The sequence below is a fragment of the Prunus dulcis genome, chromosome 5 (assembly GCF_902201215.1).
Source record: "Prunus dulcis chromosome 5, ALMONDv2, whole genome shotgun sequence".
NCBI classification, from domain to species: Eukaryota; Viridiplantae; Streptophyta; class Magnoliopsida; order Rosales; family Rosaceae; genus Prunus; species Prunus dulcis.
This window is the reverse complement of record NC_047654.1, coordinates 8,411,772-8,426,916: the sequence shown is the minus strand read 5'-3', so window position 1 is coordinate 8,426,916 and position 15,145 is coordinate 8,411,772. Positions and strand designations below refer to the sequence as shown.

General features: G+C 39.0%; 1 protein-coding gene across 3 annotated transcripts; it reads left to right on the top strand.

Annotated features, from left to right (window-relative positions):
• The first annotated feature begins 2,447 nt into the window (after positions 1-2,447).
• On the top strand, positions 2,448-4,988 carry LOC117627761 (ycf49-like protein). Of its 3 annotated transcripts, XM_034359993.1 has the most exons (5): positions 2,448-2,807; positions 2,965-3,043; positions 4,026-4,094; positions 4,302-4,443; positions 4,526-4,988. In XM_034359993.1, exons 1-4 carry the CDS (start codon positions 2,515-2,517, stop codon positions 4,407-4,409), a joined length of 549 nt encoding a protein of 182 aa, XP_034215884.1. In that variant the 5' UTR covers positions 2,448-2,514; the 3' UTR covers positions 4,410-4,443; positions 4,526-4,988. The 3 variants fall into 3 exon arrangements, with proteins under 3 accessions (XP_034215884.1, XP_034215883.1, XP_034215885.1); XM_034359992.1 differs by having other exon boundaries at positions 2,451-2,807; positions 4,302-4,988; XM_034359994.1 differs by having other exon boundaries at positions 2,697-2,807; positions 2,973-3,043; positions 4,302-4,988.
• The last annotated feature ends 10,157 nt before the right edge of the window (positions 4,989-15,145 follow it).

Below are 15,145 nucleotides of genomic sequence, written 5' to 3'. Positions count from 1 at the left end.
AAACCGCGTCAGGTATACTCTGGATTTTTTATTTATAAGAAATCGTATAGCCGTTTGCTGTAGTAGTTTTTTAATTTTTTTAAAATAATAAATAGTATAGTCGTGCGGTTATATTCTTTTTTTTTTTTGGGTCAAAAGTCGCACGGTTATATTCTTGGCATAGATATTGTGATCTTTTTAAAAAATTTATTTTTCCTCGATTTTTGTTTATCGATAAGAGTAATTTAGAGCATTATCCATTACTATTAGGCTGTTACTCGAGTCTCTATTGTCTCCTTTTTAGTTTTACTTTTTCAGAGTTATTACCCATATAAAAAATTTAGCATTTTCAAGTTTAATACTCATATTATACACGTACGTACATATTTTTCATATTTAATACACTTGCTTTTTGCAAAATTTTCAATTTTACAAAAAAATAATAATAATAATGAATCACGTATTATACACAAAACACTCACATATTATTGAATAAAAATAAAATATATTTAAATATTAATTATTCACTAAGTAAATAATAATTAAAACGTAACTACAATTTAAAGTAAATAAAAAAGAGAAATTCAGATTATACTACTATTTAAAGTAGTTTGGTCGTTTTTTATTTAGTTTTTCAAATAAATAGCATAGCCGACCGGCTATACTTTTGGCATAGATACTATGATCTTTTTTTTTAAATTGTTTTTTCCCAACTCTCTGGTTATAACCTTCTTGTATCCTCAGTGGCACCCCCCTCAGAAAAGCCCAACTGGTAAAAACCATCCAAGTTCCTATTCTTATTAAAAGCTCAAATGCTTCATCGAATCAATTTTCCTCATCAGTAAAACCCTCCAACTAGTAATAAAATCTGTTTCCATATCAGTAAAGAGCTCAAGAGCCTAATCCCACATCACCACCAACTCAAAGTAGCAATCAGAGAGCTACTCTCCTGAGCTCATTCTGGGAAACTACTTTTCCAACTTGGTGAATTAATAAACGTATTCAATCAGGACACAACTATATTCAGAATGACATAAAGAAACAGAGAGAAAAAAAACTCAATTCTGCATAGGATCCATGTGCATTTACATTTGCAAGGTAAATTTTATATACCCTAGCCATAGATACTGTGATCTTTTTTTCCAGTTGTTTTTTACAGTGTATAGCCGCATGGCTATACTGTTTTCAGAAAAAATAAAAAAAGCCGCGCTGGGCGCTAGGCAAACCAGTACACCAATTCTTGAGCAGAAAGCTTCCCTTCTCTCTCCGGTCGTCGTCGGCAACATGATGAGTAAGAGGTGCAGGCTTCCATCGATACCCGGCAATCGCCATGACCACAAGAGGGTCATGAAAGAGTACCAAGCTATGAAAGAGGAGATCAAGGCCAGGGCACTCAAGGAAGAGTGGGACTTGCTGATAAAGAATTACAACGTTTGCGTTTCTGCTGGTCTTGTCCAACTCCAGTATGCCTTCGGCGTTCGGGATGGGATAATTACCACTCTGTCACCTGCAAGCTTGAATTGTGTTTTTTTTCTCTCTGTAAGACAATTATAGGAAGAATGCTGAAATTGTAAGACAATTATCATTAGAACTTGCACAATTCTTTTATTTATTTTTATTTCGAAAATATGCTTAATTTAAACTGAAAGAAACACCATAAGATCATGAAAATCATTGTCTATTACAGTCCATTTGTAATCCAAACTTGAAATCAAGGAATGCCCAATAAATTTGTGAAGTTTTTGTAAATTCATTCTTGTAAAGTTTTTCTTAGGGCAATACTCATATTTTCTTGAACATAAAAAATTACAAAAATCACATAGCTTAGGTGCAGCTTGCTAATTGCTTCACTTACAAGTCACCATCTTCATTGCGGATTGGTCCAAGCCACAAACTTCAAGAACCTACAAGTGTACGATGCTTGGCTTTCAATTGGTAGGGGGCAAAGGGAAATCACATTCCTTGAGCACTAAAACCTAATTAAATTGATATCCTAGTCGTGGTAGGAGCAAGCAAAAGCAATACATAACCTACATGGATCATCATTATAATGAAGTCTATGTTTTAATCTTTTTTCTTCCTTTGTAGAAACAATAAATTGAAGTATGGAATTATGTACTGAAGTTTGTCCAACAATAATAATATTATAAATATTTTATTATTACTATCCACATTCCAAAAACAAAAAATAAATTAAGGCAAGTGGATGTAGCTAAGTGGTAAGAGTATTTTTACTCATTTCGATTTCCTCCTCTAATATCGCTTGTATATAAAAAATTAAAAAAAAATACATTCCTTTCAATTAGCTTTTTTTTAATTTAATTTTTACTGTGACAAATAGAGAATTTTAGGTAAAAGAGTTTATATTGAGCTCCTTGGTGTTGGTGGGTGCAAACTTTACGAGTATGGTTCCTTATCCAAAGGCTAATTACCAGAAAGACCTTCAATCTTGAAGCAAATTTCTATTGTACCCTCATCTTCAACTACCTGCTTCGAAAGCTTTACAGTGAAATCTTCAAACAAAACCCAACGACGATGGCAATGAACTACTTACTGTACCTCCCAAAACCCCCTTTTCCTCACAAACCCCTTTCCCCTCCAACGTTCCGTACACACCCAAAAGCTCAGACCCGACCCGCAAAGCCCCTCAGTCAAAATGGTACCCTGGGTTTTCTCGGAGCGGGTCTGACCCTGACCCTGACCCTGACCCTTATTGGACCCGCCTCAGCTGCTGAGTTACCGTTGTGGGGATCCTTGCAGCTCAGTGAACCCTCCAATGCCCTCTCTTTGCCCACCTGGGCCATACACGTTTCTAGTGTCGTCGAATGGTGAGCATTTTCTGGTGTTTCTGTAAATGGGTTTTGCCAATTTTCTCTCTCTTTCATTGTTTTTGTTTTTCGTTTTGAATTCTTGTTGGCCATCTGTTTGGTTGCCTAGAAAAAGAGAGGTACTGTGTTAATTGTAAATTCTATTTTTTGTTGCAAGGATTACAGCAATGTCTTTGGTGTGGCAGTATGGGGAGAAGTCTGGGTTTGAATCTTGGAAAGGGCTGTCTTGGGGAATGGTGAGTTATTTTCTTTTGGTGCAATGTAATTTTGATTTGATTATTTGGATGATCCATGGCTAAATGCATAACAAAAGAACAATGTTGCCTCTGTCAAGATTATTTATTCTGAATGATGGAGCACTTCTAACTTCATTGAAGTACTTTTTAGAGGTTGTATACAATACTTGAAGTTTTAGTAAAATGGTTGGTAGGCGATTGTTCCCATTTGTTTCCCATTAGTTGTATTGTTGGCTAAATGAGGGTAGAAATCCAATAGAAACTATATCTGCCCTGTTGTCGAAGATCCTTCTATTCGTCTCCAACCCCACAATCCAAATAGAGGCCAGTACTACAGAATACCCAAGAGTAAAAGCCTACTTGTTTGCCCCAACATAAGTATATATATGCTCAGTTGACTCGCTCTCAGCTTTTCTCAACACAAACTAGTGAGGAGATAAACAAGCATAGGGCCTCCTTTTCTTTCAGAGCATATCACAAGTATTGGTTTATCATAAGCCACCAACCAATCTAGAATTTGAACTATAGTGGGTACACCAGTCGTCTAGATAGTTTTATTGATTTGATCCTCCCTGTTTGATCCCATACAGTTACCAGTAGTAGGATAAAAATCTCAAGTATTTCTTGATAATGGTCTCTTTATGAGCTGATTAGAAACTTTACTACTAATGGTAGATTTCATTTACAACAGTACTTGTTTGTTAAGCTGTACTACTAATGGCAGTTCATATCCATATAACTGACTTTACAATTCAAAACGATTAGGGTCTAATCTTAAAGAAGATGGCTTTTAAGATGGGTTGATATCATTTTTGTCAGTTTCTGGATTCTGATGTAGTTTTAAGTTGAAAATTTAGGTTCCCAAGTCAATTGCAGGGATGTGGAGGTTGAGGAGGTTATGTAGCTTGCTTTGTAGTTTTACAATTATTCAAATGGCTTGCCTCCTTGATTAAATTTTTACTGATGTAATTGATTGATGTAGGTTCCCCTGCTCGGTGGAGCATTATGTGCATGCACATGGCATTTCTTTTATAACTCTGAGTCTCTTGAGGTAAGAAGGGTGGTATCTCTTCCATGCAGATTTGTTTAAGAGTAAGGGAAATAAAATGGTTGAAACACAAAACAGAATATTGATCATGATAATCACTTGCAGCAACTAATTGCTAGATTCTTATGAATATTTCCCTTCAATTACAACCGGAACTGACTTGTGAGACAAATATCTACTGTGACTTTCGGGCTTCTCCATGATTTGCAGGTCCTGGTGGCTCTTCAAGCAGCCCTGACAGTTATCGGCAATGCTACAATGTGTTTTGCTGCATTTCGTATTTACAGATCATCTGAAGAACGCTCCAAGAATCTTTGAAATATCTGTATATGCCCAAACAGATCTTATTCCTGTAAGGCACCAAGAAACATCTATTTGTTAGAGCAGTAAGGTGACATACTGAGGAAGAAGCTAGTGGTTTTGTATGTGTGCAGGAATCAGGATACAGAATGCTGGAAGCTTCACTTGTATGAAGATGGAAAATGAAGTACTCATTTGATGTCATTTTCATTTAGTGAATGTTGCATTCGTTTTCTGTGTTTTATGCAAAGTGTTCGAAGGAGTCTCACGGTCAGGTGGCACCATGTTTTGAATGGCAGCTTCAATTCTTCAAATTGTTTTGATGATCTCGAAATTATCCCTTTCTTTCCTGGCTTATGAGTTTGTCATCCAAGTGAGGTTAGCTTCTCGAAGGCAAAGTGTGTATTCTCATCACTAGTTGAACCTCTTGTTAATCTCGTTGTATAGTTCGTTCTGGATCCAATTCAAGTTATGACAGTGTTCATTTAATCCTAGCTTATGTGCAAATTGATCAGTTTGCAACTAATATGCTAGTTTTCTCAGCATAAAGGATGGACATTTCTTCGTTTGAATATTACTAAGACAGCTTTCATTTCTTAATTTGCCATCCTTTTCAAATTAAAGCTTACAGTTCCACATTCCTTCAAATTTGGGGCAAGATAAGACCCATTAATTTGCCAGTCCTTTCAGAAGCTAGATGTCATTTTTATGGTATAGTGCGATCTCCAAATTGCTTTAAAATTTGTGGCCTAAAATCTCACAGCATTGCTCTGTTCTGTGTACGTTCCTGTTGTAGTACATGTCAATGGTAAAGTTGACCCATCCAAATTTCTTTAGCCTTTTTTTGTTGTTGTTGAGATAAAGACGATAATGTATTTATAATTCAAGCCAAAGGACCATTACAGACACCAATACCCGTGTAGGATTAATACAAGTATGGAAGTCCAGTGACCCCAAAGTGTGAATCCAAATTCGGAGGAAATTACCGACATCATCAAGAGAGAGAAATCAAAAAAGGAAATAAACACAGATCCCTGATATACACCAATATACAATTAAGCGAGTTGACTAAGACAATATATGTATCATGAATGCTAGATTGTGTGGGCTGTCCAACACTTCCCCGCCAATCTGACGATATAGGAGGGACAAGATTTGATCAAAGGAGCTAGATGCGTTGTGTAGAAAGGCCCTTTGTGAAGATGTCAGCAAGCTGGTCCGCAGACAAAACAAAATGAACACGGTGAGAGAAAGAGAGGATGTGCTCCCGAATAAAGTGATAATCAAGCTCAATATGTTTAGTACGAGCATAAAAAACTGGATTAGAGGCCATATGTGTGGTGCTCATATTGTCACAAATGAGAAGGGTCGGGCCAGAAGAAGGGATGGCCAACTCGTGATGGAGATAAGAAATCCATGTGGTGTCTGCACAAACATGAGCCAAAGACTGATACTCAGCCTTGGCAGAAGAGTGAGACACAGTATGTTGTTTCTTAGCACTCCAAGAGATAAGATTGGGGCCAAGAAACACAAAGAAGCTAGTAGTTGAGCGACGAGTATCAGGGCAACCAGCCCAGTCAGCATCAGAGAAACCATGAAGGGTGTGAGGGCGAGTATTGAAGCCACAAAGAATGAGAGGACCATGATACACCAAAGGAGAGTCCAAAGCCAAGGGAACCCTTCAGATAACGAAGGATGCACTTTGCAACAACCAGATGTGGAGAACAAGGTGCACTCATAAATTGAGCAACATGATTAACAACAAAGGAGATGTCTGGCCTAGTGAACGTGAGATACTGAATAAATCCCACAAGATGGCGATATTCAAGAGCATCAGAAAGCAACTGACCATCAAGGGAAGACATTTGAAGAGAGCCACAAATTGGTGTAGTGCATGACTTACAATCAGTCGTGGAATGTCGTTTGAGAAAATCAACAATATACTTAGTTTGCAAAAGATGGAGGCCAAATTGTAAGATCCCACATCAACCAACGGAGAGGGGGTGATGTGCCTTATATGTGCACACCCGCATCCATCTAGCACGAGGCCTTTTGGGAGCTCACTAGCTTCGAAGTCGTAGGAACTCCGAAGTTAAGCGAGTTGGGGGCCAGAGCAATCTCAGGATGGGTGACCCACTGGGAAGTTGGTCGTGAGCTCCCAGAAACAAAACCGTGCGGGCCAGAGAGGGGGGGCCCAAAGCGGACAATATCGTGCGACGGCGGAGTTGATCCCGGGATGTGACAATTTGGTATCAGAGCCACTCTGTCGTGTGGTGCGAGTGTGCCGACGATGACGTCGGGCCCTTAAGGGGGTGGATTGTAAGATCTCACATCAACCAACGGAGAGGAGGTGATGTGCCTTATATGTGCACACCCGCATCCATCTAGCACGAGGCCTTTTGGGAGCTCACTAGCTTCGGAGTCGTAGGAACTCCGAAGTTAAGCGAGTTGGGGGCCAGAGCAATCCCAGGATGGGTGACCCACTGGGAAGTTGGTCGTGAACTTCTAGAAACAAAACCGTGAGGGCCAGAGAGGAGGGGCCCAAAGCGGACAATATCGTGCTACGGCAAAGTTGATCCCGGGATGTGACACAAATGATGTGGAATTAGCCTCAAGTCCCAAAAAGTAAGATAAGGGGCCAAGATCATTAAGCTCAAACTCCTTACCAAGGGTGGCTACAAATGATGATAGAAGAGAGGTCTAGTTGCTAGTTAGAACAATGTTGTCCACATATAACAAGAGAACCATAATATCAGAAGACCGACGAAAGATGACCAGTGAGGCACGACCCAAATGTGAAGAAACCCAAACTGAAGTAAGAAGCCACTAAGATGTTAGATCCAAGCACGAGGAGCCTGTTTGAGAAAATATATGGAATTTTGAAGCTGACATACATGAGTGGGACAAGCCGGATCAACAAAACCCAGAGGTTGAGCCATAAAGACCATAGTATCCAAATAGCCATGAAGAAAGGCATTCACATCCAATTAGCGGAGAGGCTAACCAAAAGAGACAGCCAAAGAAAGAATAATGCGAACCGTAGTGGGCTTGACCACAAGATTGAAGGTTTCATCAAAATCTATACCAGGTTATTGAAAGAACTCTTTGGCAACAAGGCGAGCTTTGTATCGTTCAATGGAACCATCAGAATTTCATTTAAGCTTAAACACCCACTTGCAACTAACAATGTGCTGCTAAGGAGAAGGTGGAACAAGAACCCAAGTCTGATTTTTAAGGAGAGTGTTAAATTCAACAGTCATGGATGTATGCCATTTAGGGACCCGAACAGCCTGGGTGTAGCCATCATCAGGGACAGAAGAATAAGCCAATAAATCATGAGGAAGAGGATATCGAATAGTGTCGTAGGTGCGAACACGAGATCAAAAAGTGTCATCCTCGTTTCGAGTGACCATAGGATGATGCACCACAGCAGGCGAACCCGGAGCAGAAGTGTGCCTATCATGAGGAGGATTAGACTCCTTAGGAGGTGGAAGTGGAGATGGTATTGTTTATGAGGAGGCTCGGAAGCTTGAGGAGCGAAAGATGGTGTAGTCCGTGTACCATGAGAGATTACAATTTGTTGACAATGATAGCTACGCAAGGGTCTCGGAGGTGGTGGTGCCACAGATGAACCTACAGGAAGTGGTGGTGGCACAAGTGGTGCTGGAGGAGGTTATGGCAAGAACAATGACAATGTTGGAGGTGAAATTGGAACACATATCCATTCATAAAAGGTAGAAGTGGTTGATGTGTTTGACGAAGCAAATGGAAATGACTACTCATCAAAACGAACATGGTGAGAGATGTAGACTCGGCCAATAGCACGATCAAGACACTTATACCATTTGTGCCACAAACTGTAACCTAGAAAACACACTTAATAGTTTTGGGTAAAAAAATTTTAGTCAGGTAAGCACCCAAATGTGGATAATATGCACAACTAAAGACTCTTAGCTCAGAATAAGATGAAGTTTGACCATAAAGACGAGGATAGGGCAAAGACCACTGCAAATCAGGAGATGGAACAAGGTTGATGATAAAAACAGTAGTGGAAACAACATCAACCAAATGCCTTACAGGAACATGGCTATTAAGGAGAAGAGTGCAAGCCATGTCAGCAAAATGACGATGTTTGCGTTCAACAAGACCATTTTGTTGAAGGATGTGAGGACAAGAAAAACTACGGTGAATCCCATGAGAAATGCATAAAGCGCGGAAGGAAGTATTATCATATTCTTTACCACCATCACTCTGAAATTGCTACATAAAAGAAGACAACTCTGTGGCAATGTAGGAAAGAAAGTTCTTAAAGTGCTAAAAAACTTCATATTTGTGTTTCATAAAATATAACCAAGTGAAACGAGAAAAATCATCGTATATAAGACATAATATTTGTAATCGGTAATAGAAGGAGTAGGTGATTGCTAAACATCAGAGTGCACAAGAGAAAAAGGAGAGTGAGCACTTGCATTATTGGAAACAAAAAAGTGGAGTTGTATGGATTTACCCAAGGCATAACCCTTGGAAAAAGAATGATCACTTTTGAAACGAGATCCTAAAAGATTTTGTTTACCTTAAAATGACATGATTTTATGAGATGGATGTCCTAATCTATGATGCCATAAGGATGATGAATGAATATAAGCAGATAAAGCATGAAGTCAAGACGAGATGGAAAGGAATTTATAAAAACTATTGCGACATAGGCCCGGAAAAAGTAGAGACCCATTAGAACGATCAAAGATGTAAAAGTGGTGAGAATCAAAGGCACATAGAACATTGTTATCCTGACAAAGTTGAACAATAGACAAAAGATTTTTACGCATGGAAGAGATAACATAAACATTGTTTAACCTATAAGAGCTGGAACCAAGAGTCAATGACATGTTACTGGTATACTTGATGGGTATCTGTGTATTATTACCAAGCATAACGAAATCATAGTAAGTATATGGAACACGGTGTTGCAACATAGCTAGATTGCTAATCAAATGAATGGATGCTACTGCATCCGGATACCATGAAGTTGTTAAGCTCATAATTTCATACATATACATGTCCTATTTACTTAGTCATTTTGCTTAGTTTCTTAGCATTCTGAGTCATTTACCTCTCTTTGTGTGTTTTGTAGGTCAATAGAGTAAGAGAGCATAATTCATGTAATTCAAGCATGTTAAGGCCTGATTTAGATGAATAGAAGAAGAGCTTAAAGACAAACCCAATTTGGGCTACACTCCCTTGTCAGTCTAGTTTCATAGGTCACATTACAGGCCTTATTTCATAGACCTACACCGCTCGGATGAGGAGACATTCTTATGGAAGTTGTTCCAATGGGCATCTACTATAACATATCCAAACTTCAGCCTAATTGGATAAATCTGGAGTCCGTCACTCATCAAACACTGAACCATGCTCAGGAGGATGTTTGTCTGCAGCTGCCAAAACTGAAGATTGAGTTAGCAATTCATTTTGGACTTAACTTCTTCATCCGACATTGGATTGGCCTAAATGAAATTTGGTTGGAAATATGACATTCTAAGCTTCAAGATGAAGGGCTCAAAGTTGTCATTTGCTTAAGGGAAGCCCAATTCATGAGCCCTTGAAGTTGATGGTTATTTTGACCTAAGCATGAGCTAATTGTTGCTTGGTCATTTTGACCTAAGCATGATGTGATTTTTGATGGCAGGGAAGTTAGGTGAGCTTATTTAAGTGGAGTTTTCTAGCAGCCACGAGAAATAAAGAAGATGAAGTGGGTGTTGTTGGTGAACTAATTTTAAATGTAATTGTATATTAGGTGAAGTAAGTGTGGTGGTGAACTCAATTGTAAAATCTAAATCACCTAACCCATGTGCCTATAAATAAAGAGTTTTCAAGGAGCTGAGAGGCACTCATTCAATTCATTCATTGAAGACTCTCTATTTATAAGCACAGGGGTTATGTCACATCCCGGGATCGGCTCCCTCGTAGCACGATATTGTCCTCTTTAGGCCCCCTTCTCTACCATCACAGTTTTGTTTCTGGGAACTCACGAGTAACTTCCTAGTGGGTCACCCATCCTGAGATTGCTCTAGCCTAAACTCGCTTAACTTTGGAGTTCCCATGACTTCGAAGCCAGTGAGCTCCCAAAAGGCCTCGTGCTAGATGGAGGTGGGCATGTACATATAAGGCACATCACCCCCTCTCCGTTGGTCGATATAGGATGTTACAATCCACCCTCCTTAAGGGCCGGACGTCCTCGTTGGCACACTCGCACCACACGGCAGAGTGGCTCTGATACCAAATTATCACATCCCGGGATCGACTTCGCCGTAGCACGATATTGTCCGCTTTGGGCCCCCCTCTCAGCCCTCACGATTTTGTTTCTAGGAACTCACGAGCAACTTCCCAGTAGGTCACCCATCCTAGGATTGCTCTAGCCCCAACTCGCTTAACTTCGGAGTTCCCATGACCCTGAAGCCAGTGAGCTCCCAAAAGGCCTCGTGCTATATGGAGGTGGGCATGTACATATAAGGCACATCATCCCCTCTCTGTTGGTCGATGTGGGATGTTACAGGTTAGGTGAATCAGATTTTGCAATTGAGCTCACCAACTACACCTACTTTACCTAACACACAATTGCATTTAAAATTAGTTCACCAACAACACCCACTTAATCTTCTTTATTTCTTATGGTTGCTGAAAAACTCCACTTGAATCAGCTTACCTAACTTCCCTATCATCATAAATCACCTCATGCTTAGGTTAGAATGACCAAGCAACAATTAGCTCATGCTTAGGTCAGAATGACCATCAATTTCATGGGCTCACGAATTAGGCTTCCTTTAAGCAAATGATGACTTTGAGCCCTCTATCTTGAAGTTCATAAAGTCATTTTTCCAACCACATGTCATTTAGGTTAATCTAGGGTCAGATGAAGAAGTTAAATCTGAAACGAATTGCTAACTCAGTCTTCAATTTTAGCAGTTGCAAACAAATGTTTTCCTGAGCATGGTTCAGTGTTCGATGGGTGACGGACTCTAGATATATCCAATTAGGCTGAATGTTGGATATGTTATAATAGACACCCATTGAAACAACCTCCATGAAAGATGTCTTCTCATCTGAGCTGTGTAGTTCACTAAAATAAGGCTTGTAATATGACCTATGAAACTAGACTTACAAGGGAGTGTAGCCCAAATTTGGTTTGTCTTTAAGCTCTTCTTCCATTCATCTAAATCGGGCCTTAAAATGCTTGAATTGCATGAATAACGCTTTCTTACAAGTGCACGAGCCATTCATTACAACATGCTAGAGATGGAAAAGCTTCATCTCCATGGCTGGTAAGAGGTTGAAGCCTCCCAGCTGCCGCCTTCTCTCTTCTCTCCCTTTGTGGCTCTCAACTCTCCATCTCTTTGTGTACAATGTGATGGAATCTAAATGAATATGAATGAATATCTCTCAGCTCCTTCAAGACTCTCTATTTATAGGCATAGGGGTTAGGTGAATCAGATTTTACAATTGAGTTCATCAACCATACCTACTTCACCTAACACACAATTGCATTTAAAATTAGTTCACCAACAACACCCACTTAGTCTTCTCTATTTATTGTGGCTACTGGAAAACTCCACTTGGATCAGCTCACCTAACTTCCCCACCATCAGAAATCACCTCATGCTTAGTTCAGAATGACCAAGCAACAATTAGCTCATGCTTGGGTCAGAATGACCATCAACTTCATGGGCTCACGACTTGGGCTTCCCTTAAGCAAATGATGACTTTCAGCCATCCATCTTGAAGTTTAGAATGTCATCTTTCGAACCGTTTGTCATTTAGGCTAATGGATGAAGAATTTAAGTCCGAAACGAATTGCTAGCTTAGTCTTTAGTTTTGGCAGCTGCAGACAAACGTCCTCCTGAGCATGATTCAGTATTTGATGGGTGACGGACTCCAAATTTATCCAATTACGCTGCATTTTGGATATGTTATAATGGACACCTATTGGAACAATGTCCATGAAGGACGTCTCCTCATTCGAGTGGTGTAGGTCGTTGAAATAAGGACTATAACGTGACCAACGAAACTGGACGGACAAGGGTAGCCTAAATTGGATTTGTCTTTAAGCTCTTCTTCCATTAATCTAAATTAAGCCTTAACATTCTTGAATTGCATAAATTATGCTCTCTTGCTCTATTGACCTACAAAACACACAAATAGGTAAATGACTCAAAATGCTAATAAACTAAGCAAAAGGACTAACTAAATAAGGCATGTATATGTATAAAATTATGAGCTTAACAGCAGTGTCATAGTAAGGCACATGAGAAGAAGGTGGGGGTAGGGCCAATAAGCTTGAGACTAGCACAGGCCACATGACACAAAGTTGGACAAGTAAGAGCTGTGTGACTAGTTCCATGACACAGTTGACAAACCAAAACCTTGAGCCATGTGAAACATATTTGAAGAGCTAATGGAGTCACAGATGAATAAGAGAGAAAGTAGCGGTGCTAGAAAATGGCAGCGACAAGAGTGGCTAGGCTTTGTAGATCAACTCGATCTGAGTAGAAAGGAGAAAAATCAGCTTGATCAAACAGCAAACAACGGTGGCGACGTGGCTGTATTTTATGATTTTGGAGTAATCTGCTGAGAACCAGAGGACGACCATGGCTGGGTCTTGTAGATAGGCCAAATCTGAGTACGAGATAGAGAAATAAGCTTGATCGGAGTCAGCGGCGGCAGAATTTCTAGGCAGCAAGCTTAGAGGGAGAAGGGGAAGATGAGGGCAGAGACAGAGGATCTTTGCTCTGATACCATGTAAAAGTTGAGAATTTTTCTGCATGAATATTCATCTCTCAAGGAGAAAATTTATACAACACAGCGAAAAATCAAAAAGGGAAATAAACAGAGATCCCTAATATACAACAATATAAAATTAAAAGAGTTGACTAGCATCCACAATCATGCTTTCCGTTTTTTAGTTAAATTTTAGTTAAAAACATATAAAAGTTATTTTAAGAGCTCTCGATAAAATTTAAACTTCAATCGTGCTCTCTAGTTTATGGAGTCATAAATGCTATAACTCTTTTTTAATTAGTTCATCTCTATTAAAAAAATAGTTAATATTAATTAAAGATTTGAAATATTCATGAAATAAAGCATCATTATGTGGGCTGTCTAACAGGATTTATAGCCATATTTGTTTCAAATAAAAAGAATTGGGACTTAATAGCTGAAAATTAATAACTGCTCACCTGAATTGCATGTTACTGAGCCATAAAGTAAGACCTGTGATTGATTGAGTGACTTAATAATTGAAGTGTATTGGAAGCAAACATTGATGTCATGCCAACAATTCATGTGAATTTCTGGGTGAGCAACTCAACTATATATTATGTGCATTTACTCATCCATGACCAATTGCTCTAAATATGAAACTTTTTAACTGACCACCCTTCAAGATATATGAGAAAGTAACATAAAGGCTGCCACTAGCCTAAGGCCTGCGGTGTTAGAGCAACTAGCAAGCGTGGTCCTCTTCTTTTCCTTCTTTTTTTTCTTTCTTTCACAACATGGGGTTCTAAATATGCTGTTCATGTTTCTTTTAATGATGAAATTTTTAATCAAACTAAGAACATTGCTTTATCCCTCTTTCCCTAAGGCCCCACCCTTTTCAGAACTAAAAAGATATGAAACATATCTATCACTTTAGAACGTTGAAATTTGAAACTCATGAGGCAAAAAATTCGACTGGTCAATGTGTCATTGGTGCATTGGTCCCTTGGATTGTGACCCTTTACATATAATTGGTTCAAATTTATTGATGCATTTGGTTGTCATGTAATACGTATAAGAACTCCCTTGGAAACAATTATGGTTTCCTGAATGCGCATAATTGGTTCGCCAAATCGATCTAGCACATCGAAATGATGGGAAGTATTCTTTTGGTGTTATGTGTTGGTGTTGCTAGACAATTTAACTTGTTATCAATCTAAACTACTATTAATGATTTTGATTCTTTTCAATGGGTCACCTAGATTGACAATTTGATACACATGTCATACATGCTCTTATCTACCTTCGGTTTTTGATTTTGATATCGACAGAAATTTCGACTGGTCAATGTGTCATTGGTGCATTGGTCCCTTGGATTGTGACCCTTTACATATAATTGGTTCAAATTTATTGATGCATTTGGTTGTCATGTAATACGTATAAGAACTCCCTTGGAAACAATTATGGTTTCCTGAATGCGCATAATTGGTTCGCCAAATCGATCTAGCACATCGAAATGATGGGAAGTATTCTTTTGGTGTTATGTGTTGGTGTTGCTAGACAATTTAACTTGTTATCAATCTAAACTACTATTAATGATTTTGATTCTTTTCAATGGGTCACCTAGATTGACAATTTGATACACATGTCATACATGCTCTTATCTACCTTCGGTTTTTGATTTTGATATCGACAGAAATTTTCACAACCTACTTCTCATCGAGTATACGGTCTTAAGGTAAATCTTATATACATATGTAATCATCCGAAAACCATACGTGTCAGGTAAATGAGTTGATTTCCTCTCTTATCTTTATGATGGAAATATAGAGAGTATATAGTAGTCCTGTTGAAGGTTTTGTGTGGTCATCATCAGATTAAAGCACATTGCCTTGTGCTGACATAAATCTAAGCACATCTTTCATTTTCTCAAAGAGTATTTATTGGTACAGAGACATCTTCTGTTCCAAGAAAGGTCAGGGTCCCTCTGCAGGAAGGCCCTA